The sequence below is a fragment of the Gouania willdenowi genome, chromosome 10 (genome assembly GCF_900634775.1).
Source record: "Gouania willdenowi chromosome 10, fGouWil2.1, whole genome shotgun sequence".
Taxonomy (NCBI): Eukaryota; Metazoa; Chordata; class Actinopteri; order Blenniiformes; family Gobiesocidae; genus Gouania; species Gouania willdenowi.
The window spans coordinates 17,612,667-17,640,601 of NC_041053.1; the positions used below are offsets into that span (position 1 = coordinate 17,612,667).

Below are 27,935 nucleotides of genomic sequence, written 5' to 3' on the forward strand. Positions count from 1 at the left end.
CAGAAAGGACCCAAGCCCACCCCAGGGCTTGAACCCAGGACCTTCTTGCTGTGGGGCGGACGTGCTAACCACTAAGCCACCGTGCGCCTATATGGAATGATGTCATTTGTATTGTTGTTTGTTATTTACAGTGCTCTGGTGTTGGCTAAGCCTCAGAATTAAAGTTTCATTCTTTTGCAAATTGCAAATAAAGCACCATGAAATCTTAAACTTTTGACTCGGCAGCTAAACCAAAGGAATGTTATTAGACTTCGAAGAGAAAGACAATCCCAAAAACAATTACATGTTTTTTTAATTTAAAATGATTGTTTTATGGAGTGTTAACTATAATACTAAAAGACTAAAATGACCCTTAAAAACTTTAAAAAGAACAAGTTATTGTGGCGTACATCCTTTCATCACCACTTTGGTAGGAATTGATGAGGTTATCTTCGGACTGAAATCTTGCTTGCATCAGCCACTGCATTGTAGCGAGTGTAGTTGTTCAGCAGATGGTTCCATGTTGAGTTACAGCGGAGCAGCTCTTGGTCACCTTTGAAAGAAAATGGAAAGCTGCTACTGTCTCCTTGGTACCACATACTGAGTAATCACCATATGTGCTCTTCAAATTAATAGAATAGTGTTTTTTTTATTATCTACACCTCAAGAAGACAAACTATAAACACAAGACATTAAAAAAGCACCAAAAAAAGCAAATGTCTCCCTCACATGGAGACACTTATTCATATACTCGTACAGTTATACAGTATATCAATAAGTATTTTTTGAAGCCGCACGTTTTCAGATTTTCGCCGCACGCACACTTTTAGTCAATGTTTTATAAATGAGGCCAGATTGAACAAATTTGAGTAGAAAGTGATTATACAACTAGATAACGTTAATGGCTTCTCCCCAACTCAAGAAGATAATAACTTGAGGGTGAATGGTAATTTATCTCATTAATATGTGCAATGGTGATGGTCAATTCTAAAAACGCCTTTCTCCTATACTCACCAATGATGCAGAGTCCTTCTTTTGCTCGAGTAATGGCCACATTTATCTGGTTGGGATCCCCAACAAACCCCAGATTTTTAGATAGCCATGCATTCTCTGCATCATGGTTAATCCTCTCACTTGGTAAAGAGCACACCGTTGATATGAGTACATATCGCCACTCACTTCCTGTAAAACATAGATGACAACAAGACAACATACTTTTGGTTACTGTCTCTTTGTTAGAAATGTATACAGGATAAATAGAAAAAAGATTATTAAAGTTTTCCAGCAAACTGCAATACCGTAACTCAACAAAACATACTGCTAAACCATTGGATTAATGTTTTATCAGTTGTTGCTTGTTGTTTTTGTTAAAAGTCTGCAATTAAAAGAGCATTCTATCCGCATCACCTTGGCTTTTTGAAATGGTGGTAATAGTGATTTGTTCCATCAGCTCGCCCTTTATTTCATCTTTCATTTTTGAGACTTGGGCATTGTAAGGTGATAGAATTACAATATCCTGAGGTTTGACTTTGGCGGTCTTCACCAACTTTTCAGCAATCGAGATCTACAAGGAAACAAACACAAGAATGCAAATACAACAAAACAAATTAAAAAGGCATACATTTAAAAAAAAAAAAAAAAAGTGTATTACTCCTATTGAGCAACATTTGCATCCATACAAAAGAAAACACAAAGCTTCAACAATACCACAATGTTTCGTTCCTCCTGGTTTGCTTTAGATTCCTCATTGCCTTGAGCACTGCTCACAACCAGACGGACAGTGTTTCCTTTTACATGCCCAAACACAATTGGCATTGTCTTCTGATTGACAAGCAGGACACTGCTGGGTTGCTCCACACCAGTTTTTAGCCTATTTTCATAAAATTCTTCAGATGGAAACTGGCATATGTCCTCGTGCTAAAAACACAATATGAAGACATTCATTAAAAGATGGACTCCTGTACACAGTCTTAATGCTTTAAAAGCCAACCTAAGAGAAAAAATAAGTGGTTCTGTGTTTTATTTGTACTTTTCAAAAATAAACCAGACAAGAAAAATGTTCACAAATGAATCATTGCATTCTGGCATTTAAAAACAAAACTAAACACACAAAAAAAACACAAGCCTGTGGCATCTTGTTTACAATAAACTACAGTAAATATCAAATTGCAGTGAAGATTGAGCACCCAAATTACAATAGGTTTTAAGGAGGAAATATTGATTTGTTTTTATGTTTTAGTGTTTCAGCTTTTTTCAATTTCTGAAACCACAGGAAATATGTCCATAATAATAAACAACGGATATTTCTGCTGTGGATTTCCCTTTGCCTTGGCAAGCACTGAAACACAATGCACAACAGGGGAAACATAACCATGCATTTAAGTTGCTCACCATTCTATACTGGGTGTCCAACATCATTCTCTTGTTAGCATGGATTTCGTGGCAGCGTTCAAACAGAGACTTTGCCATTCCCAACTTCCTTGCACGATCGTTTTTCACAATCGGACGTAGTTGTTTGTGGTCACCGATCAAAACAACCTAAAAAAAAACACAGCGGAAATGGAAAAAAGGCTCCAGGTGTGTAATTCAGAATTTAATTAACATTAAGAATTAAGTGTTGACAAGGTCAGTTTAAAGAGGATTTAACTTTTATTCTAAATTAAAGAGGATTTAAAGCTCCCATGTAAACGTGAGTGTCCCAAAGTGTTTCTCCAGGCATAACTTCATGCTGGTGCATTGCTTTTTCCCAATTTATTCATTTAAATATATGAAAATACAATAGTTATCACTCTAAACATTTCACAACAAATCTAAATTTCCTGACGTCCCACCTTCAAACACAACCTCATTTGGCCATCCATGCAAAAGCTACTTAACCTCCCACTTTTCTATAGCAAGACATACAGTACTTTCTACGGGCACTTGGTTTAATCCCAAAAGAAATTAATTTACCTGGAAATTAAGTAAAAGTCAAAGAAATAAAATTAGAGAGCTTTAAAATGCCAGAAAAAACAAAAACATTAATTAGACGGGGAAAAACTTCAAATACCTTTTCTGGTTTGTTGCAGACTAATGGAATCAAAGCCTGGGGCTCAGTAGCCATGGCACATTCATCAATAAGGATCTGACGGGCATTGACAGTATCTATCAATGTAGGGTTAGAAGACTCCGTACATGTGCAGAGGATGATGTCATGATGTTCATACTCAAATACACGTGCTTTGTTGAGAAGTTTTTTGTACCTAAGTTAATAACAATGAACACATTAGGGATTGGGAAAAACTTGATGAAAAGATATCTCATCTTATTTCATTTTCATTCCTCCTTAAAACAGAATTACAACTAACTATCAAACCTTAACAAATGGAACTTACTTCTTAATGTCTTTAGCAGGGATGTTTTCTTTGTTCTCTAGAGCCTGTTGAATACGTTTGTCAAATTCTTTGATTTTAGCTGAATGAATATTTTCTTCTTGTCGAATTCGATGATGCAGGGTGATGCTCCTGAAAACAATAATTTCAAATGTTAGTTTTAGTTCATATCTCATCATCTTGTGTGCTCTGCATACTTGAGCTCAGCTTTAGAGTGGTCTTGGCGCATTCTACTCTGTGACCATTGCAGTGTATTGTCAGGATAAGGGTACTCCAGCATCTCCACTTGTTGGCTGTAGACCCTGAGGGGCTTTATCCTTCCCCCAAGCTTCAACAGTTGCTCTGTAAGAACAGTATTTATAGTATGTGATACGTTAATCACACACACACACACACACACACACACACACACACACACACACACACACACACACACAACTTACCTGCTACAACATCAACAGACTTGTTGGATGGTCCACAGTAGAGAATGACTTCCTTCTTGCTTTTGCCAGCTGCGTCGACAAACTCCCTCTGGTTTTTGGAGTTCTGTTGGTGGAAGTGGAACACTATGTGCACTCCTACCACCGTTTTCCCAGTTCCTATATGATATGAGTAGGAAAAATGTTCAAGCCCTTGCAGACCATATCCATAAAGAGTAACTAAACCACAAAAAATTGGCTCACATGCGTCTAAGCTGGAAAGTAAAAAAAATGCATTAATTGTGGGCGGGGCTCCTGGAGCAGTGACACAATTAAGAATAAAGATTAGAATAAAGCCATTTTCGTTAATCTGAAAGTACAGTGTGATGTTACAATTGTGCAATGGAGTATAAACTGCTATGCCAGTGTAGTAACATGTAGAAAGATTAAGGCAAGTGAAACATCACACTGCATAAGTACAATGAGGGGGAAGGTAAACAGATGGGGTGAATGAGTGTCTGCTACAGAGCCACCAGTTGGAATCCAACGTAGCTTAAGTCATGCCCCAACAAGAGCTGTCCCGAAGCCCCAGGCATGCCAGCGCATCCGCAGTCGACATACATGTAGGAGCCGTAATGATAAACTATCGCACCACACTGGACCCACGAGAAGCAGGTGGCCCCTCAAAGGGAACCAAAGATGCCCAAACAACCCCCCAGGGACCGAACCACGCCCCCAGATGCACCGAACACCCCAGGTCAAACAGAGGCACCCACTTATTTCCCCAGCACACCCTAGCGAGCCGGCGGAGCATTGGGCCCACATCTCATCGGTCTCCATCATAGCCAATCGCAAAATGTGTCTGTAATAACCAGGTTTCCACCCATAGAGGGCGGCGACTCTTACATTTTTCTTACAAAATATGCCAAATTGAAATACTTAGGACTAAAATGTCAAACGCATACCTGTCAAGTTTTGGATTTGAAAATAAGGGAAATTTTCTGGCGCCCACTACGAGCTGTCCCACCTGCCCAACCAAGCGTGTACAAGAAATCTAAAATAGCCACTTGTCAACTACTTACTAAATACAATTATGTGATTAGAGTCTGGTAGGTTGACCTTTATTAACATTAAAATACTGTGAACACTCCTACTAGGGCTGGGTGATATGGACCAAAACTCATTTCTCAATATATTTTCTCAAAATAGTGATATACGATATAAATCTAGATAATTTTATCAAATAAAGTCTGACCATAAAGACAAATCTGGGTTAAATTTGCTGATACAAAATGCCACACAGGGACATTTATTAACAAACAGTTAATCAATATGTGACACTCATTAATCCATCTAACTGAGCTTTATATTCTGTTCTGATAAGTAAAAGCAGCGACTCCTAAAACTAGTATTTTGTGTCATATGATAAATGAAATATTATAGTTTTCTTTATCGCCAAAATAGAAAACTCGATACATCTTGAATCTCGATATATCGCCCAGCTCTAAATCCTAAATTATACTTACAGTTTATATACAAATCAACACGTTGCATATTTACTGTTAATTTCGCATTGCTTGTCTTTAAGTTAGACATCAACATTTTATTTTATTATATATTTTCTTATAATTTTTCATGCTCACTCATGTGGTTCTCTGGTATTCACGAATGACTTATTAGACACATTTATTACAGACTTTACATTCTTTAACACCTTTTTAAAGCAGTGTATATTTGTGGAGCTTGTGATTGGTTGATTTTTCATGGTGACTTACGTGGTTCCTTCCGCTGTGGTAGACGTTAAAATCTCAGTTATTAATAACAGAACGTATAACTGTGTCCCATCCTCTTTAGGAAGGTAAACTTTATGTCACATTTACACCAGTTCTTTGTTTTTTTTTTCGCTGGAACGTCTTCATTCATCATCTCTGTTCTGAGTTGTTTCCAGGTTTGTTGCCGCTGTCAGCACTAATCTCGCGAGAACTGCCACTCAGGCCATTTCAGGGTGGCAGTTCTCGCGAGGCTAGTGACGGCGTTCAGTTTAATAAGGCATTTTTAAATTATTATTACATTAAAATACAGGATATTTACAGGAAAATACTAATACGGAAAGATGGCGGGAAAGAGGGGTAAAATACGGGAGTTTCCCGGCCAAAACGGGATACTTGACATGTATGGTCAAACGTTCTGCACAAATCAATCAACAACACTACTTCATACACAAATACATTTGTTTTGGGGGTTTAGTAACTCTCAAAGAAATAAAAAAACAGTTACCACGTTTACCTGGTGGTCCCTGGATGAGAGTGAGGCTATCATTTAAAGCTGCATTCACAGCCCGATTCTGACTCTCGTTCAGCGCTGATATTCCATTTAGTTGCTCCGTTCTCAAATTCAGGAGCACATTTTTTCCTGAAAAAATAAAAAGATTTTGTGAGAAATTTTGATACATTATTTTTGAATAGATTCCTGTTGATGTTTTTACTAGTGAAAATATACATACCCTCTGTTTGAATCTTCATCCCAAGGGCTACGGCCTGGACAAGATCACATGCAGTTTGGATGTTAACTACTGCACTTTCTTCACGGCTAATGAAACAAAGAAAATGAAATTTTCACTATCATTAAAAATGTTTATGCAAAAGATTATACATCAAATAAATGACTACCAGAGCAAGAACTGTGTGATAATTACATAGCTAATGGTAAATGAATATAAAACCAAGATAAACTTCTATGAAACTTACATGTCTGGAAGAAGTTTGGGAATTATTTCAACTGTGAAATAAGTGTTTTTCTGAAAAACACACTGAGGAATGGTCTCCATTGGTAGATGATTAATGTTGAACTTCATCAGACTTTTGCCATCCTTTTGCTTCTCGAAACTGATGACGAGACCATGTGCTATCCAAGTAAACTCTTGAGGATCGAGCATAGGAGAATGTAGGACTGTTGAAGTTATTTTGATGCCCCTTTTCCGTATGCAGAGGAAGGAATTACTGAATGTCTGTTCATTGGCCCATTCAGTCATCCACTCTTCGGGTATGGAAATGCTTCCTCTGAGTGTGCCTTTCTGCACTTGAATAAAGTCAATCAACATGTTTTCAATGATTATACTGTTATTTTCTCCCACTGCTTGAACTGCTGACTCCATATCACACAAAGGTTTCCAGATTTTTACATACTGCTCAGTGTCACAATAATTTAGTTTAGATGGATAATCAGCACATCTGGAAAAGCATTTGACACAGTTGCGAACATGGTCCACACAAATCTCAAAGTTTGGCTTGATCTGCACTAATTGGAGAATGGGCATGTGATAGCCTCTTTTCACTTCTGATGTAATTTGGACCTGAAGTGCATTACCGGGCTCTAGTGAGTGGTCGATGTTGACCAAATTTCCAGCCTCTGGCATTTCTTGTGTCCCATTATCAGTCTTGGTTTGAGAAACTTTGCAATCATTTTTCAGTTGCTCGATGAAAGACGTTGCAATAGGCCAGTTTTCCTTTTCAACTGCCTCAATTGTAGCTTTCCATGATGGAAGTGGAAGCTCAACGCATTGTCCACGAGTCTGGATGGAGGGCTTTGTTTTGTTAGCTGTAAGAATGAACTTTTTCCATTTAAGTGTGACGTTGTCGTTTGCTTCATCATAAACTGGTTGATCCTCGACTTGTAGATCTCTGTACATAATCAATAAACTCCCAGCAAAAATGTTGTTGTTTAAAGGAAATGCCACTGCAAAACTGTTTCCTTCAGAATCAGCCTGGACTACAAAAGCTAACTTTGAAACACTGTGTTTTATCATGCTCACTGCATAGAAGATCTGTTCAGACTTTTGTTGATACCTTTTTGCTTTTTTGTGGTTTTCTTCAAATTCCCTACACATTGTCATTATCTCTTTTTGAGTATAGGGTACATTCTCATCACTAATGACAGAATGGATAAGTCTCTGTACAATGATATCCATGTATCGCCTAATTGGTGAAGATGCCTTGGTGTAAGACATTAGATTCAAAGAATAATGCCCAACATCTGCTGCAAGAGAGTTTGAACAGACAATATTCCCCTTACTATTGCATCCTTTGAACTGATTTATTGCAGGCTGAAGCTGGGGGTGAATGTCATCTGCAGCTATCAGGTCAATCATTTTGTCTGTATCCTTTGTTTCCACAGCTGAACAAATATCCTCCCACACTGACCTAAGTAAGAAAAAGCTTTCAAATCCTGGGCGTTGTCCATTATGTTTAACTTTGTGGCGCAGATGAAAAGACAATGGTATCACCTTTCCAAATTTGTCCACCAATTCTTTCATTTTGGCATGATTTGGCTTCTCCTGACAGCAAAGAGGCGTACAAGACTTGGTTTTTTCTGAAGTCATCAAAGTCTCAGACACAAGTCTGTTAAATAGCACACTGAGTTCTTCAATCATCAAATGGGCTTTGCGTCTCCCTGGCAATCTTTCTTTATCAGGTTGGGAGTATTTCCAATCTTTAAGTCTGGTTTTTCTCTGACTTTTGGCAAAGGAATATGCCGCGGTGACACAGTCTTCTACTGTATCAAACCTGACATTGTCATTTTTTCTTTGAGTGATAATAACATCGGCCTCTTCATATGACAGCTGCTTGTCAGATTTAATCAGAGAAAATTGAAATGTGGGCTTTCCAATTATCTTGTTTGTTTTGTTTTCTACTGTGAAAATCAATGAGACCACACCACGATCTTCACCTGGTAGAAGACTAAAGATTCCAGTACTTAAGGTTTGGGCAAACATATGAATGTGGTTTCCTTCATGATTGTAGAATGTAGAACCTCTCTGTCTTGCATTTGCATCCAGATTACTGCCCAAGCTTACAAAACTTGCCACATCTGCAATATGAACTCCAAGCTTGTACCGGTCACCCATCCTTTGTACACTGATGGCATCATCTAAGTCTTTTGCTCCAACAGGGTCTACGGTGAAAGTGATCACGTCACGCATGTCTTGTCTATGAGTTTTGTTTTTATCTTTCAAGGAAGAAACCTTTTTTGGTTTGCATGCTTCAATTGTAATTTGGAGTTCTTTATTTAAGACTCCTAGTTCGTTGCTAAGAGATCCACTGATTGGAATAATATCTATGACATTTCCCAATGGAAACAAACATTTGTCTTTCCAGCCGATCACTTGCACTAAAAACAAACTGTTGTATTTCAAGTTCACGTCAATGCGCTTATGTCCCACAAATTCCCACTGTTCCTCATTTTGCTTCCAAATTGGAATAAAGTTTTGCATTTTTTTGTTAACAAATATGCGTATTTTTGTTTCAGTTACAGTGATTGGTACCATCGTCATTTGGATGTGTTGGTTCTCAAAAACCCATTTAGGTTTGGTATGATCCTCTTCTTCAAGCTGACACAAAAGTACACGTGCTGATTCTAATTTCTTGGTGATACTGATCACCCTGGCTGGTGGTTCGACGCAGACGACAACTTCATCTCCTGTAAAGGCTTTACCGAGATTCTTCCTTCCTTTGATGCTTATCTCTTTATTTGGGCTATTATGTGGTATAACAAAACCCGTCCTGAAAGTGGTCCTCACCAAATGTCCTTGCATGTATGTCTCAGGTTGTTTTTCCCATTCAAGCACATTTTTGTCTCCATCTGCATGCTGCCTGATGTGTGCTGCAAGGATCACATCATTTGGGTCTTCAAATTCTGAGCAGGTTCTGTCAGAGTTATAATCTTCTTGCATTTCTTCATACTCTTGTTCATATTCTTTTTTCAACTCTTGAAGAATTTCATCACTGAGATTGTTGCTTTCTTCATCGAGTTCAGCCTTTTGAAACCTTGTAGTCTCCTTAACATCTCGGTTGAAGAATTCTTTGGTGAAATTTTGTGGTTTCACACTGTAGCAAAAGAGGCAATGGTCTATATAAGTCTTCCAAATTCTAGAGCATTTTCCAGAGCAACTGAGGGCAACAGCATCTCCAACTATGACCACTAGAGATCGAGCCCTTGTCATTGCAGTGTTTAATACACAGGCGTTGTTGAATAGCTCCAGACCTTGGAGATTAGCTGTTTTGAGGCTGTCTCGTGTTTGTACTGCAGTGATAATGACTGCCCTGAACTCTTTTCCTGTTGGAAGAGGAAGAGAGTTTTGGTAAGCAATGTAAAAGTTGAAAGTAAAAAACAACGTGAAATACCTTTACCTTGTACATTTGCAAGAGTCTCTACACACACTTGGGAAAGGTGTCGCTCCGAAAGCATTTTCCTGATAAGACGAACCTACAAATGATAAGAAGCCATGTTGTTAAAGCGTACCCACTCGACCTCATTAATACTTTTGAGACATTTTGACAACTTATGTTTTGCACAATTGGACTTAAAAAGAAAACATTTGTACCTGTAATCCCTCAGAGAGAACACAGATTGAGCCAGAATCTTTGGGCCCCCAAGATAATGGCCAACTGTCCAGAATTTCTGTCACTGTTTCAACCACTACAGTAACCTCTTGCATGTTGTACCAAGTTAATGACACATCATCCAAGATGCATTCTCCTCGGACATGGTGAAACTGTAAAGCATGACCGTTTGGTGGAGGAGGAACATTTCCAATATCTTTGATGATGTCATTTTTAACAGAGTAGAAATTAGTGGATACAAACTCCACAATTTCTTTTGTTGATCTGTAGTTTTCATTGAAAATAATTCTGCTCTTTTGGGCAGCATCACAGTTTTGGCCTTGATATAAGTGAAACAGACGAGTCAGAAGTGAACAATCAAAACTGTGTTGATTGGAGAAAAGCTTTGGTCGAATTTGCATGTGATCTCCCGCTAAAACGACTCTGGTGTTTGGGCCAGCAAGATTAATGGCCATTAAGGCTTCACATTCAAGCATTTGAGAGGCTTCATCAATAAGAAGGTGAGTGAAGTAGCCATCAGGAAGCTTTAGGTCTTGGAAATATCTTGCCACTGTTGTTGTAGTTATGACTATGTTGTGGCAATCCAGTTCTTGTTTTATCTGTGGAGGTAACTTCTGATCATCTTCTATAAAATGACAGTACTTGGAAGTAATTTCATCTGTTGCAGCTTTAGCATGTCCTCGTTTGCTTGCTTTTATTCGAATTATCTTCAAACTGTTTTCTTTATCAAGGAATGGATGAAGGTGTTCTCTGACGTACAGATCTGCAGAACTGTTAAAAAACAAAAGCAACAGTCTAAATCGAGTTTTGTTCATAAAAACAGAAGCAAGCTTTACATCATGTAGTATGCATACAGTATGAAAAATCTCATCAGATCTACCTAAAGGTCAGCACACTGCACAACCAGAAAAGTTACCCACATCAAATTTCAGTTAAATCCCAAATTTTAAATGTTAATTCACTTTTTTTTTTTTTTACCAGAGTGCCAATTATATACTCAAATCTTATTTACATTATTCAATAACTCATTTATGATACATTACCTGTTTGTGTGAGTGCAAATTAGCACTTTGTTCAATGGGTTATTACAAAGCTCTCTGGCCGCTGTAGCAAGGGTGAGTGTTTTTCCAGTTCCAAATGGTCCATAAATAAGGAATGGTGCCACAAGGTCATCGTCATTGGTTTTTCCAGTAATAAAGGCTATTGCAGACTGCTGCCTTGTGTTCAACTTTTCACAGGTCGTACTACTGTCAGGAATCCTACAGTTCTGAAGGTCTGGTATCACATTTTTGGTGTCCTGGAGTAAGTCTACAGCCTTGTGCATGTTGCAGAACTTGAAGCGTTCAAGCTGGAACTGCACCTCCATTTGGTATGATTCATCTCCTTTGAGTCCAAGATCAACACAACATTGCTTTGACAATAGCAAATATATTTTGTTCTTGCTTGACCATTGTTGCATAATGCTTGCTTCATAGACCTTGGAGTTTTGATGACCAGTAGTTAAAGTTGATATTAATGCAAAGTGGACACTTTGTTTGAGAATTGTCCCCTCAGGTGTGTCCATTGTGAGATTACAAGGCATCGAAACAGCACCAAAAAGTTGTTGTGGAGGAGCTACCATCATCCCAGACTGCGTGCTGTACAATATTTGCTTTGTCAATATTTCTCCTTGAAGATTTAGGCTGGTGTAAACAAGAAATAAAACAATCAATTGTTACTTTACACAGACACTTAATAGCTAACAATGAAGAAAGAAAAAAAAGATCTTACCTTGATACAATTTGATATTCCGCTTGTTCCTCATCATACAAGAAGTGATGCATTCTTTCTTTGTAGTTCTGGCCATTTAGAGGTGTTCTACTACTGGAAAACATGTACACAGAACTAACCTGTGCTGGTTCATACTCTGTCAGTAGCTCTTCCTGTTCCTCAATCCTGGTCGAACATGGAATAATAACCTTATTGCCTCTATGCCAGCGTTCAGCAATGAGAATTGTGGCTCCTTGATTTATAGTTGGCTCCTCGGATTGTTTGACTGACTGCTGACCTGCTATTACTTTGATTTTTCTCAACAGTACTGGTCTCATGTCAAAATCTAGAACTATCCACTGTTTATACAGTCCTGGGTTGGAGGACTTGAAAAAGACAGAGATGGAATAGGTGTTGTTTTCAGTAAGAAAGTGTTTTCCAGAAGAGTAGATGCAAGGCACACCATTATCCTCAGAGAAGAAGAACGAGGCCCCTGGTTCCTGCTTCAGCAGTGCCACATGAATTAGCGATCTCTGTGTATAAACATAATTATCATTGAGCAAAGAGTACAACGGGCATGTGTAAAAAGCTCAGGAAAGCCAGCTATTATAAATAATTATACTCTAATCTATCAATGATTCATCTCAAGTAATATATAGTATAGCTATATTACTTTTATATTTATAAGAGAGCAAACATGCTTTGCATCATTTCTGTTGATCCCTAAATATGATATGCACTGCTAGTTAGACATACCAAAAGAAATGCTAGTCAGTAGAGGGTGACCAGACACATAGCACTTAAATGCAGGGCATTTTTCAGGACTTGACAATACCAGGACAAAATCAAAATTGAAACATAATAATAAATCACTGACATAATATGAGTCTGACAGAAAAGAGAGTTGAGAGCCACATTGTATGTGAAAATACAACAAAGGCAGTCTTCAAATATTTCAGTTTTAGAGTAGAGATTCATACAGCTCAGTTACAGAAAGCTGTCTATTGTACAATACTGAACAAATGATCCTCATTGAGGTTCAGTCAATAAGCTTTATAATTGATATATTTTATACAAAAGTAAATAATTTATTATACATTTCCCATGTCAAACCTCATAAAAAAAGAAAACCAATCTATTGTGGTGGAAAGAAGCAGACTGTTTGTTTGGCAAAACTTGTGATCTCTGTAGTGAAAGGAATTGGTACTAACCAAGAGAGTGTAACATGTAAAAGAAAAAAACAAATTTTTGATGTTGAGACAGTAAACCCAAAATTTTTCACAAGAATGAGGCAGTCAATTATCTCATGATTCATGACTTGGATTAGACAGTTGACAATGACACTAAGAATAACAGAAGTCATTGCACAAAGTAGCACTGCCTAATTTTACACTTTAAACCACTAAAAATACTCACTGGTGTCTCAACGCGGAAGTTCCAAGTCAAGGCTGTATCTCCTTTATCACACTTTACAGTCAGCTCTTGGTCACAAGAGATGCAAACATCATCCACTTGTTCAGACATCTAGTTTAAAATAAGACAGTCAACCATAGAGTGGTCCACAACAATTCATTTATCTTGTGACAACATAATATTAATGGAGTATTTACAGAACCAAAAAAAAACAAAGTTCTTTGAAATGTTCTCACCAAGAATGTTTCTCAAGTTTTTTTGTCAAATGTGAATTTCAACAGAAAAAGTAGTTCCACATGAATGTTTCCTTGTACTCACAATGTACTCTTCATTGCTGCTGTTTCTGTATTCCTCCATGACCCTTTCAATGTAGCTATGCCCAAAGGTTTCAGAGATTTCACCCATGCTTTTTCTTTGAGCGGCTCGCATCATCCACTCCTGCAGCTCCTCTTCAGAATGAGCTTTAGGGCAATTGATGCCATATTCACAATTTTCAGGGCTAGAATTCAATGGAAAAGTGCAGTATGCAGTTATGTATCATGTATTGCTGGGACTGAAAATGATCAGTTAGATCTGGCAACCCTGCTCTATAATTGTGCAGATATGCTGAACCCTTAACATGCTGATAGAAATAAAAATGTAAATCAATTTTTATATACACACATAAAACTTATTGGACATTTAAAAAACATGATCAGTATATCAAAAAGTACAATAAAAAAAATAAAAAGCTATTACATTGCTCTCTTAAAATATATTACTGTTGTTTGTTGCCTTTGCTGGTCCACAGATAGACTTAAATCAACTCTCTACACAAAAATCTATTTAAAATACGTATTTTAATGTCACTTGGTTAATTGACAATTTTTTATGTTTAAATCAGATTTCATTACCCCAAGTGTCCGAAATATGCTCTAAATGATCCCTACAGCAAAGACCTTCTGTGTCTTTAGTGTTTTTAGATTGTATATAAATCAATAATGTATAGAATTAATAGATGTGATCCCAAATAAATTATATGTACCCATTAGGTTCTATGTTTTAGATCAAATGTTTTTAAGAGCGTATGACACCCTATCTTCCATTGTTTTGAGATCAAGAATGTCAAAACTAGAAATGTGCCAAAAGCCTTTGGGTCAGATACAAGAGAGCTGAATTTTTTTTAAATCATAACATAGTAGAGTTTTTTAACTTTTCCCTCAGAATCAATAAAAAAGTGTGATAGAGAGGTTTATCTATTTTCCTAACCAGAGCTTAATTTGGACCGGATCCAGCCGGAGCACGATCCGGCACCTCCCAGATTTTAACAGGCACTTATTTGATTGGATCCAGCAACTTGTTTTTTTATTATTATTATTATTTTTCAGCATCTCATTTGCTTTTAGGTGTTTTGATTACATTTTGAAGTATTATATTTGGACAGCTGCATCTTTTATTCAGTTGAAATCACTGGAAATTTAGTTGTACATACAAAATTGAATGTGAAAATTGAGCGCAAGTGAGGAAGAGAGGAAATTCAAGCAAAACCCACGCTACGGCTAAAGTGTGATTTTCCGCAAAAACTGTGTCTTGTCGCCTTGGAAGATGGTAGAAAATTGGTAAAAAATAGGTAGTTGGATTTAGAGTTTTTTTAAGCCAATAAGTGAAGCTAAGCCTTAGGTAAAGAAGTCTGAGGTGGTTTCTGTGTAAATCGCGGAAGAGAGCAGCAGCACAGCAGCAGTTAGCGTAGCGAGCAGCAGCACCTGTAGCAATGATTTTAATGCAGGAGCACCTGCTTCCAACAGACAGGACATGGGAGGAGAACTATCCAGGGGACATGAGGAGGACTCAGGGACAGAGAGAAGAGAAGGTAAAAGTTCTGCTATGGACATTGAGACAGAGGCTCAGTTCAAAGCCAAGAAGAGCTGCTACTCTTGGCTTATGAAAGACAAGGCAAGCCTAGGCTGTGAAATATGTAAAAAAAGTTGCGAGGATACAAAGTTCTCCTTCTCCTTTGGACAAATAACAGGTAAGCACACTTTATATTTTCATTGCTGCTGATTCATTAAAGGAGTTATGTTATTTTTCGGGACCTGATGATTTACAAATTAAGCACTGTTCCTAACCATCATCATAAAGCAGTCTAAAAATAAATGAGGAGTAGATTTTTACCCATTACAGAGCCAAAGCTCAGCTTGACAGGTGTGTGGAGGCGGCCGCCCTCTCCACTCAGTGGTGGTGTCCTCTGAGAGTAACTGTGCATGCTTTGGGGTTGTGCAGTGGTGGTAGAAACTCTCTGGTGTGCTCAGGGTCAGATGACAAACTTTGCAGTACAAGGTGACGTTCCTGGCCTTTGCCTGCTCTTGCTCACTCAGCTGCAGGAGAAAAGATTGGACGTCGAATCCGCTGTTTTCTGCCTCCCAGAGAACCAGCTCCACCTCACTCTGGGCGGAGTGGCAGTGACCAGGCTCGTGCCAGCAGGGCTTTCTTTTCCTTACATGACTGCAGCATTCAAACTTACAGTTTGGGGGAAGAGGCCGAATCTGACTAAAGACCTCCTCTTTTTTATTATATGTGTGGTACACTAGGACTGGCTTCCATTTGTGTGCTGCATCTGATGTGCATGTGTCGTTCCACCTTTTTCCAGATAGTTTTTGAGGTCGTTTATTAAAGCACTCTTTGCATAGCTCAGTGAATTTCCCTGGAAACTGCTGGATAATGTATTCTGCTGCCTGTTGAGGTGGCTCAGATTCTGTAAGAAGTCGCATTAGTTTGTTTTCATTGATATTTCTGTCTCCAAGAAAGTTCCATACAGTGGCCTCTTCACAACTTCTGGCATTGGTACATTCATGTCCATGCTCTGTACATCCAGAGCCCTCCACAAAGTGAATACACACTTTATAAAGGATCTTTTTATGAGTGGGTCGCTTAGAGACAGGCCTCCACTGTTTAGAGGCCTTAGCTTTTGCTAAAAGGATACTTCTACCACACTTGTGCAAAACGGACTTAATTGTGTAGGATATATCTCTTTCCTTTGCTGAGCACAGCTCACAAACAACCTTTAAATCCACAAGCCGTCTGAAGTGGTCTAAAGCTTTGCCATTGTCAGGCTGATTCGGCCCCTGCTCAGACATTGCCACTAGATTACATAGGAGAGCATCATCCAATCCCTGATTTTTTTCAAAAGTCCATACGGCAGCTTCTTCATCACTTCTGGCAAAGAAACACGTGTCCCTATGCTGCATGCACCCAGAGCCCTCTTTAAAGTACATGCAGACCTTATATTGACTCGGGTTAAACTGTGTAGGCCGTTTGGAAACAGGCCTCCATATGCTGCCTCCTTTGACCTTGCAGAGCAGGATATCATATGCACACTCATGATCGACTAATCTTAATGCATATGTAATTTCCTTTTCCTTGATGCAACACTGACCACAAACAAGTTTGAGGTCGTGTGTTTCTAGGAGAGGAATCAGTCCAAAGCCATTTGTTGACATCATGTCCTTTCATACAGAAAGCTTAAGGTTTTTAAGACTCTTCAGACAGATGAAGTGCAGTCGGGGTGATCGGTAGCTGTAAACTTTCTCTGAGAATGTCTGAAAAAGAGGAAAATAGAAAGGCTCCAATGAAAACTGTTTATTAGTGCACTTCACATGGACAGCACAGTTGCACTCAGTTAATTCTCTAATATAAGCACATCATTCTGCATGTAGTAATGTAATATTACTCTGTGCCCTTATTCACAAAGCATCCTAAGGCTAAAAGTAGCTCTTAATGATGTCACTCTTAAAAAAAATCTTAGAATTTCTCAAATTTTAAGACCTCGTTAGGATAAAAGTAATTCACAAAGCATCTTAGGCCCTAAGAGAGCTCCTAAGGTGAAAAACTGACTTAGGACGAAGTAGTGAGAAGGACTTTTAAGAAGCCTAAGTGTTAAACGGAGAGAAACAAGGAGAAAGACAGAGGACAGTGAGATATTCTCTGCGACGGTGATTTAATAAGACATTACCGGCAAATGTTTATAATAACAATAATAATAATAATAATAATAATAATAATAATTATAATAATAATAATAATATTAATAATAATAAAATATATTATTATTATTATTATTATTATTATTATTATTATTATTATTATTATTATTATTATAGTGTTTCTGGGTGTTTTTTGTTCTTTTGCACCATCCACCAAGTCACATTCCTTGTATTGTTTTAAACACTAATTGGAAATAAAACTATTCTGATTCTGACTTTTCTCACACAGCGTAACGTAATAGCAGCCTTGTATTGCAGCGAGAGTTGTTTGTAATCTCCGTCCTCGTTATCACTGACAGCTGTGTCTGCGTCTACCATTAATATCAAATACAGGAAGCGGCAAAATAACCAAAGTGGACAGTTAACAACAACAAGTAAATCAATTTAATAATGTGCATGTGAAAAAAAAAAAAAAAAACTGACTGTGCTACTAATCTACATGACATAATAATGAGTGAGCAACAGATTGACAGCATTAGAATCAAGCAACCCCTCCCAAACAATGACTAACTAAATGTTTTAAATTATATTTGATAAATCTCTTGGTTTTGAATTTCCAAATCAACGTGTAATTGAAGAGTCACATCTTTGAGTCCTTTATTAATAGATAGTATTTCATCCATTAAGTACATTTTAACCAAAAATCTAATAGGTGTCACTCGCAATTTAACAAACAATTACCTCATCAAACACATCAATATGCTCATCCAAACGACATTTTCAATCATATTTTGCTCACACAGCTTGGCATCTAACAATAAATGAGATGTTACACACAAGCAATAATTGATGTTAAAGCTGTTATAGCAAAATAGCAAATAAAAGGGAAATTAATGACTGACTAAATGAAAACCATTTGGTAAAAGAACTTTAGAACATTGAAGATAATTAACAAACTGTTAAAAAAAAAAAAAAAAAAAAATACAAATAAATGAAAGTGGACTTTTTTTTCTGTTATCTTTCACCAAAATAATTTTGTACCCAACATTATTGTTTTCATCTTATTTTATGACTGTTACCGTTATTACTATTTTATTCTACTCTTATAATAATATAATGGTTGGACAGTTTTATTACAGTGGGGTTTTTTCATTAATTCAATTTTTTAGAGTGTATTATATTATTTTATATTATATCATATCAAATAATTTTATATAATATTATATTTGACTGTTAGATTTGCTGCTCAGGAATAAGACTAATAAAGATATCTCTACAGTACACAGACATGGACAACTAGGGCCTTTATGAAGCTTCCAAAACCAATCCATCAAAAATTGGATTTCAAGAAGTTCATTTGACATGTATATATCATGCAGTTATATTCTCTGTCCAGAGGGGGTGCTAAATATCAGTTCATTAATCCACAACTATTTCAAGATAAAACGTAGTCACTGAGCTAATTAGCACGTGGAAATGTCACCTGTAGCTTTACTAATTGACTAAGCTTGTGAAAACAGCAGCTATCAGTTATTAATATGACAAAAATACACAAACTGCATCTCGCTTGCATGGAGATGTTGGTAATTGGTGAAAATGGAATTTTTGCATTGACTCCAATTGTTAGCATGAGAACAAAATTTAAAATGCTGTAATGAAAAATTAAGTTTTTGAGAAAAAATTCTGATATTTCACAAATATCATCTACAATGACTCCAAAATGTTTTGTCTTCTTTAATGAACATCTAGCAAGAATGTGATAGAATAGTGTATATTTTAACATTTACATTTGTAACTTCACTGTCTAACACAATAACTGTCACCACACTGACCCCACCAACCCAATTCCTTCGAATGTCACTGACATATTGTTGCGTTTTTTTGTTTTGTTGTTGTTTTTGTTTGTTTTCTTTTGCTCTTGTTTTTTCTCATTCGTGTCGGAGCCACAGTTCTTACATTCGCACTATTATCTTATGTTATGTCTTTTTATTGTGTTGCTGAAAATTAAATATCTCCTCTGGGGATCAATAATGGCGTATTCTATTTTATTACTGTTTACAGTCAAACGTTTTGTTTGTTTGTTTTGTTTTGTTTTAGTTTTTTTGGACAGTCTGACAATGTGCTCTAGCAAGTTTAGTGTCAATTGAGCGAAAATTGTGGGATGAATCAGAGTGACATTGTTTATAGTTTGCAATAGATTTAAATCTACATTTTTGTTAATGTGGTTGATTTATTGTGAATTTTCCAAATCTTTAATTTTAGAGGTTTCCTGTAGCGCCACCTTGAGGAAGGTTGGCATGTTTTTGCAAAGGAATCTGGCATTGGACTGGACTTTTGTACATAATTTGATGATTGTTCACGCATGGAAATTAGGATTTCCTCAGATGATGAACACACAAAAGATCCTTTAAAAACACAAGATGACAACAAAAATGAAAAAAATATATGAAACAACAAAGAAATACACAAAAATAACAGGGAAATATATAAACGTATTTAAGAAAAAATTACACAAAAAGTACTACAAAAAACTCAAAATGACACCAAAAATACACAAAATCACCGAATAATTTACAAAATGACAATGAAGATAGACTCAGACAAGCATTAAAGACTTCATTCAGATTAAATAACAAAACAAATAGTTCGAACTTACTTTTTAGAACATGCAATTATTATTCAAAATCAATAAATACAAATTTAAATGGCAAAATCTACAATATTTAACACATCAAAATATTTTTTTTTTTTTAAATGAAATATTCAAAATCAAGTAAAAAAGAATCTGTCAAATAGAAAATTTCCTATTTTTTCAAGTTCCTTTTCTTCAGCAACCTGCACATACAAAAGAAGTGCAGCGTCTTATAGTAACATTCCAAGCTGTCAGCATGTGCTTCACTTACTACAATGGAGCTGGACTTATATTTAGTCTATACATGATAAATGAGCGCACTTCTTCCAAAAGTCCACAATATTCAAAATGAAAATTATTCTCACATATATATATATATATATATATATATATATATATATATATGCAAAAATAGAACTAGACAGTCAAGAAATCTGGATTTCACTTCTTAAATACAACAGATCAAGATAAAACGCGCAAAAAGAAAAAAGAGAGAGAGAAAAAAAGGATCAGGCAGTGTGTGACAGCGCTTCCTTCGCCGTTTGCACCATGTCGGATAAGGGCGGGGCTTATCGGAATCGCATCTCGAGAGTTAACAGACTGCGTTTCCATGGAAACTTGGGTGTTGTTGTTTTTCCCCAAAAGAAACGGCGTTTATAGTTACATCCCGGTTTAACTGAGCTGGGTTTCGTAAAATACCCCGCTGATAAAGGTAAGCAATCACAGCATCGCTGACTAATGCGCACATTCACGCACTAAACAAGGTTTAAACCAGGTTTAAACCTCCATTCTGCTATGAGTCAAGTACAGAATGAAGCTCAACCCGGAAGAAGCGCATCCTTCATTTAAAGCACATAAACACACACATTTAACATCGTCTCCAAGAGCTAGCCTTCTAGAAGTGTAAAACTCCCTAAAGTTCAGAAAATAGGACTCTGAGAAGTAACGGATACCGGCGGTAATGACGCAGATTAGCGGCTGTTTTTCATGATGAAGCAAAATACCTGTTCATTATCTACATAAAACGGTAGTGATTAAACCATCTGGAGGTCAATAATGAACGTACCTGTGTAGAGTGGAACAGGTTAAAACCATGCAGAGCAGCGACTACACATGGGACTGCGAATGACTGTGTTTTTATAAGGAAACACCTAGTAGGCTGTACACCGCGGTTAGGTTTCGTTTCTCTTTCTACACATCACATCCTGGATGATCGAAACTCATCCAATCTGACGAACCCTAAAGGGATCATGACATCGGGTTTAATCACGTGTAATTATACTTAACAGTCACTTACCAGCTGTGTGTAAAGCAAGGAATCTCACGATATGGAGCAAAGGTTATTTTTCCTCTTTTGCTGATAAACTATTCGATGATGACGATGACGTCAACGCCTTTCATCTCAGACAGGGATCGTTCTCGGGATTGAAGTAAACATGTGAACAAGTTACCATGGCAACAATGTCTCGATCAGTGGTTCTCAAACTTTTGTGGCTCGAGTACCCCCTTTCTCATTTCTATTTCTAAATACAAGTACATTAGTACACCAAAATTTGTCCAACTACAACATTTTTGCTCAGAATACTAACAACAACAAAAAAAACAACAACTATAGAGCATAATGATGGAATTAATGAGTGACAACACACATTTTAAAGAATCTCATTTTGTAAATGAGTAGAATATAACAGTATTTAGTGCCTCCTGAATAGATTTATTTTTATGGTTTGTATTATTTCAAGTCATCTCCCGCCTGGTGTGGGACCAAGACTGATCCTTGTATTTTCAATTCATTTTCTAATCAAGATCATTTCCATCATCATTATTTTTGATTATCATTTTTAATAAAAAAAAATGTTCCCCCTTTAGTGCCATCGCGTACCCCTAGGAGTACATGTACCCCCATTTGAGAAAAACTGCTCTAGATCACGGTGATCCATCTTATTGAAATGGCAGATCCTGTAGCATATCCAGGTATGTCCTATATTAGCCTAAACATAGCCAGGATTCCCATTAACCCAGCTCTGTTGATAATGGCCCAGATTATTAGCAGTTAGCTAGCCAGACAGCAAATGAAAAAATGAATTTGAATGAATAAAAAAATAAATAAATAATGAACAATAACCGAAACAACTATTTATTAATCCTTTTCAAACCCAAAGTTGTATTCATAGTGCATTAAAAGTGAGATCATAATAGAATTTTGAAGTTAGAAAATTATACAGACATGCAAAAACAAAGAAATGTGTCACATCTTACATCAAAGCCAAACAGAACATTATAAAGGAATAATAATCTAACATTGAGGTAAGAATTCAGATTGGGACAATACCATTGACTTCTGACTGTGAACAACCCCAATATTTTTTTCATTAATTCCTCATGGAGGTCCAGACAAGACTCCATGTCTCTAGCAGCACTAACATGTTGATGCAAAAGACAATATTTCTCTCACACAAAGAAAGCAGATTCCAGACTCTTTTCATAACAGACTGTGGAAGGAAGCCAGGAGCTTCAAATCAACTTTTTTTTTAAACTGTTCTCTTCGTTAATTTTATATTTTAGAGTTTTTAAAATATGTGTTTTACTCATATGTAGATGTACATATGCCCCAAAAATGAGGACGTTAGCATATTCTCTTTTTTATGATCATAGGAGGAGTCATTTTCCACATGTGACTTCTTGGAATGGAGATAAATGTGTCCATCAGCTGGGTAATAAAAGCTGACTGATGATTAATCTGGTTACACATTCTTCTTTTCAACAAAAATGAAAATGATTTTCAGTTTCACAGACGCCCAGCTGCCAACTCTCATTGTGTTTGTTTCATTTAGATTCATGTTGTAAGTTTCAATTTTGGTTTTGTTCATTTTGTTATCTTCATTTCGCAGGAGATGGAAACATCAACACGCACTCTTACTTTTGATTAGCAACGTCCAAAACACAAACAGTTTACAAATTATAGAAACTTTGTCCTACACGGCTCTTGTACAACGTTTCTAAAATATTTCCAACAATCAAACGTTTTTTAATGTTGATTAAAATTGATTTTCCCCAGTTTAAAGTTATTTTGTTGAGTGGTCTTTAGTGATCTAAACATGCTGCAGATTTGCTGTTCAGATTGTGATGGGTTTTTTTTCTTCTTCTTCTTCTTCTTCTAAAAAAAAAAACAAAATTAATTAAATAAATTTTAATTTAATTTAATTTAATTTAATTTAATTTAATTTAATTTAATTTAATTTAATTTAACAAGAAAGTGGGGATTTTTACAATCTTACCTAAATGTTCAATTATAAGAACATGTTTCGGTTAGTAAAAGAGTAGTTAGTGGCTAGTAAATAAGGAACATGATGGCAGTCGAAACATCTCAGGAGTTTAAATTTATTATTATATATAAATTACATTTCTTAAATGCATCCAGACAACAGGTGGCGGTAATGCAGCGAGTTGGAGGCGAACAGCCGTAAAAAGACTTTTTTTTAAAAAAAAAAACCAAAGAAGAAGAAGAGACGCGACCTACAGCACATAACCCGCACATTGCTCCTGCTCTAGCTTGGACAGCGACGTGTGTGTGGAAGGTAAACACTCGTCTCTGAGCCCGTTGCTTTACGGCCATTGGCCACTGTGAAACGCTATTTTTTTTAAAAATTTATTTCACTGTCATTAAGATGTTGTGCACTGAATCTCTAGTTCGTCCGGGTTGACACTGATCAGGCTAACCTGTTAGCATGCTAAACACAGTTCACTGCTGCTGTCCTTACGTGACTCATCCCTCTCTTATCAATCACCACTAAGGTAGTCCTGCCTGCTAGCAGCATTATCATAAGTAGCTCACAAACTGAAGCTATAGCTGCTCAATGGGTTAGTTGTCTTTAGCTAAGAGCTTGGAGCAACCTGTGTTTACATTACTTACAGGGATGACTTATGACTGAATAACGCAGGGCAGCTGTCTGCAGGCTGCTCCAACTGGCGTGGTTGGTTGAAGTAGTGGTTGGTTTTAACATGGGGCGTGTTTGCTGCACGGTAATCCACATCTAAATCTCCAAAGGAAAAGCCCAATACTATGCTTTACACCGATCGGATCGGCCGATATTTTGCATTTAATTAAATTAATGTGATCAGCTGTAATGTCTTTTCACATTCTGGAACTGCGCATGCGCGACCTGGGGTGGGTTATAGGTCGAGAGGTATGAAAACATAAATAACCTTGTTCACTCTGTTGATATTTCCAATTTAACAGCGTTTGTAATGTTATTCCAGAAATCGTTGGTGTTTAATACTGTTTATATTATCGAAGTGTCTATGGAAACGTATGAATAGACCCCGGGGCTATTGATATGGAAACATACGTTTTCCGGTTCTAGGGAGCGTCGGAGGTCCTGCTGTGCATCCCGTGCCTCCTGTGCGGTGCATTTTGAAGCTTTTCGCGCGGCAGACACTTTTGACGTGCGTCCGGCGCCTCCAACGTGGCCGACGCTGGAGTTGCGATTGTTGAACTTTTGGGGCCTATCACGGCGCTTCAACCAATCAGGTGCGTTCCCCAAACGTGACATATTCAGAATAATGCGAAGAAGAAGAAAAAAAGCGACTCTCGTCCGAGCAGAGCTCTGGTGAATCCAGAAATGGCGCAAATAAAGCCAAGTCACTTTCTCGATAATATAGAGTTGATGAACGGGGGCCGGAGGTGGCGTGTGCAGCAAGGAACATCCATTCACCCACACTTGTGCACACACTGAGTCACACCAAAATACATCTGACCAGAAACACAGCCTTCTCCACACAATAATGCTCCCCACCACTTCACAGTCACTGGGTGAATTATAAACGTAACTGATCGCCACAACATCATCCATTCTATGAACACCACCGGCAAAAGAGAAGCCCCTCCCCTCGACAGGCTGGACGCGCTTCTCGAGCATCTTTGACACTGGTGACATGCGTCTGTATTCAATGAGCGCAAGCATCCAACAATCCGCGAGGCACAATTTTGACATCCGAAACGTGTTTGGTGTGAACGTACCATTAGGATCCTTTCTTTCGCTAACGTGGGTTCGAATCTCTTTTTTGTCATATATATTTTTTCATTTTAACATATTTAACATGGCAAATTACACCTTTAAAAATACATATACGAAAAAAAAATAAACATTTTAAGATATTTCCTGGGTAAGGGTTACGGTTAAAAAATACATATATGAAACAAATAAACATTTTAGGATATTTCCTGGGTTAGGGATAGGGTTAGGGCTAAAATAAAAGGGTTAGCGGGGTAGCTAAAAATAAATATGAGCTAAAATAAAACGAAACTTTAAGTCACGTGGTGCACCTATCACGTCACCTAAACTGGCCAGTGAGGGGCCACTGCGTCCACGTCACGTGGTCTAAAATGGCTAATGAGGGGTCGCTCAATACGGATAGAGTAATATTTGCTTGTATATAATTTTTTGTAGTATCTGTACTTGAGTATTATATTTGGGGGACACTTTTCAATTTCACTGGACTATTAAATAAATAATACAAGTGGGTAGGACTAGAAAAGTATTTGAACGTGAGTATCTTTAATGAGAAGATTATCAAATATGCTTTTATTTATTATTATTATCCTGCTATATCACATCCATTCTGTGAAAATTGAAGTCAAACACCCATTTTTCATGTATTATATGTACATACACCTTAGGCTCTGAAAGACTCACACTGTTCAAAACAGCATCATCGCCGTAAAATATTGAACTGTTTTTTTAAAGGAATAAAATGTTCAATGTATTAAAACCAGAGTAAAAATAATTTTCAAATGACAGTTTGTAACTTCGATAAAGTCTCTTACCTGCAGTAGCAATGTCTCGTCAGAAGCTTTTAACATACACACCTATTGTTTGTTTAGCTTCTAAATAGTTCTAATAGCTTCAAACTGTTTCCTGTGTTGTACATGCATCTATCTATCTATCTATAGATAGACACCTTTTATTTAAAAACCAAAATTCCACAAGTGTTATGAAAGCTGATATTGTAGGTTTTATGTTTTTAAAGCTGATTTGCAACAACAACAGCAACATGGTTAGTGTCTTGTGGGATTTATGCTGCTCATTTAAATTTTGTTTGGAAGTCTTCGATTGTACAGAACAAGGGTGTCCAGAGGCGTAGGCGGCGGGCGGAATCGCCTACTACTCTTTTTCTAGCCGTCTTCTACTCTTAAACATGTTCAGAAATTATTCCTTACCCCTTTAGCATGAAATAATATCTATAATATTACGTGAATATCTGTAAAAGTCAGGTATTTGCTATTACCTCTGTCTGCTAGCGAATAGCATCTCCTCTTCACTGCGCAGAATAGCTGCATCCCAACCGAACTCTGGGTTACCAGCGCCCTCTGCTGGTCGAAACAAATATCTAGCGGCTGCAAGTGAAAGAAAGCAATAATTATCTAAACATTTCCCAAATGATATAATAAATCTTAACATCCACAACATTACTGAATTCAACTAAATTAAATAAACATTATCTTTATGAAAGATTCAACAAAGAAAAGAGTCACTGGTAAAAATAATTCACAGACCAAATTTTTAAAAAAGTAGATTTTGAAGGGATTTTTAATTCTTCTCTATGGAATTGAACATGTATATATATATATATATATATATATATATATATATATATATATATATATATATATATATATTTTTTTTTAAAAAAACATTCATGTTCAATATCATCATGAATCATGATGTCCTGCTTCTAGGGTACCGGGTTACGAAAATCACAAATGTAAGGGTGGACTGTATGTAAGATACATTATGTGCTTGTGTTAGATCTATTATGAATATTAATGTGCATTGATACAACTAAATATATTACCAAAACCAGCTACAAGCAAACCACACAAAAATTGTTAATCGTGCACATATTTTACAGTGCCAGACAGCATTCTACAGAGGACTACTAAGAGGCCAAGAGCCCATACTACTGGTATGCTATTAGTTGGTACATTTTCAACTGGAAAGAGGTAAACTAATAATGATCCTCAGTTCTTTGTCGTCATTATTATGGATACTATGCTCACTGTCTGCAGCAACATGGAGCTCTGGAGCAGCCGCTCTGTTTATAAAGTGGATTGGCGAATGCAACAGCGTGCATCGGCCGATGCCGATACACATAAATCCCGCAAAAATTGGCCAATGAATCGGTCGATCACTAATGTATGTATATATATATATAATTGTTTCTCAGCACTATTCTTAGTGACACTTACACTATAAAAGGAACTTGCTTATATACATGTATGTTTGTTTATATATATATATATTTGGTAAAGATGTCCCGATCCGATCACGTGATTGGAAATCGGGCCATCAAGACTCAGATATATATGTATGTTTATTATCATTATAGGGGTGAGCGGTATACCGGTTCATACCAAATACCGGTAAATATTTTCATTATGATGTACATTTTTTGTATACCGCCGTACCGGTATATTGATTACACAACGTTCGGAATGCTACGCCGCGTCAGACCGGAGCCTTTTCAATGTGGAGTACTCACCTGGTTTTTATTACAATTTGAATAACATAAATAACCGATCTCTGGAAATGTAAGAATCGATTCATAATCGTTAACAGTAAAATCCTGAATAATCAATCTAAAAGACTGGCTTGGCCTACCTGTGCAACATCATTCACATCCCTCTATTAATGCATTTCTTGGAAAGATGATCACAAGCTATCAAACACTGTTCTACCTTAGTAAAAAAAAACTATCCTGGATCAGTCAAAGCTCATGCATTTGCAAAGGACAGCCTCACTCCCTAATAACCACAGTGGCTCAAGAGATGGGACATTTTTGTGACCCATTGCTTTTTCATAACCCACAGCATGTCTTCAGCCGTAGGCCATTTGTGGCAAATCATTGTACATATACTATTGTAAAATTGCAAATGGATCTGTGTTATATAAAGGTCTTTCAGCTTGTGTATGAGTGGCATCATCTGTGCATCACTATGACCTAAAAACTTGTGT

At 37.0% G+C, this 27,935-nt stretch overlaps 2 protein-coding genes across 4 annotated transcripts in view; one reads left to right on the plus strand and one right to left on the minus strand.

The window, feature by feature from the left end:
• On the minus strand, positions 1–21,329 carry LOC114470574 (helicase with zinc finger domain 2-like). 2 transcript variants are annotated; one of them, XM_028458820.1, is made up of 20 exons: positions 21,218–21,329; positions 15,481–16,904; positions 13,648–13,828; positions 13,333–13,440; positions 11,938–12,449; positions 11,211–11,849; positions 10,149–10,938; positions 9,955–10,030; positions 6,517–9,880; positions 6,273–6,358; positions 6,056–6,181; positions 3,794–3,949; positions 3,548–3,692; positions 3,354–3,482; positions 3,029–3,221; positions 2,371–2,517; positions 1,687–1,896; positions 1,387–1,543; positions 994–1,161; positions 1–532 (listed from the first exon to the last, which is right to left on the minus strand). In XM_028458820.1, exons 2-20 carry the CDS (start codon positions 16,806–16,808, stop codon positions 426–428), a joined length of 8,622 nt encoding a protein of 2,873 aa, XP_028314621.1. In that variant the 5' UTR covers positions 16,809–16,904; positions 21,218–21,329; the 3' UTR covers positions 1–425. The 2 variants fall into 2 exon arrangements, with proteins under 2 accessions (XP_028314621.1, XP_028314620.1); XM_028458819.1 differs by lacking the exon at positions 21,218–21,329 and adding an exon at positions 20,987–21,120.
• slc25a51b (solute carrier family 25 member 51b) overlaps positions 20,500–27,935 on the plus strand; it is a 10,480-nt gene continuing 3,044 nt past the window's right edge. The window contains exon 1 of one of the 2 annotated variants that reach the window (XM_028458822.1): positions 20,500–20,632. The gene's annotated coding sequence lies outside the window, so the exon portion shown is untranslated. Of the gene's footprint in view, positions 20,633–23,414; positions 23,499–27,935 lie in introns of those variants that run through there. The other variant, XM_028458821.1, reaches the window with a different exon arrangement.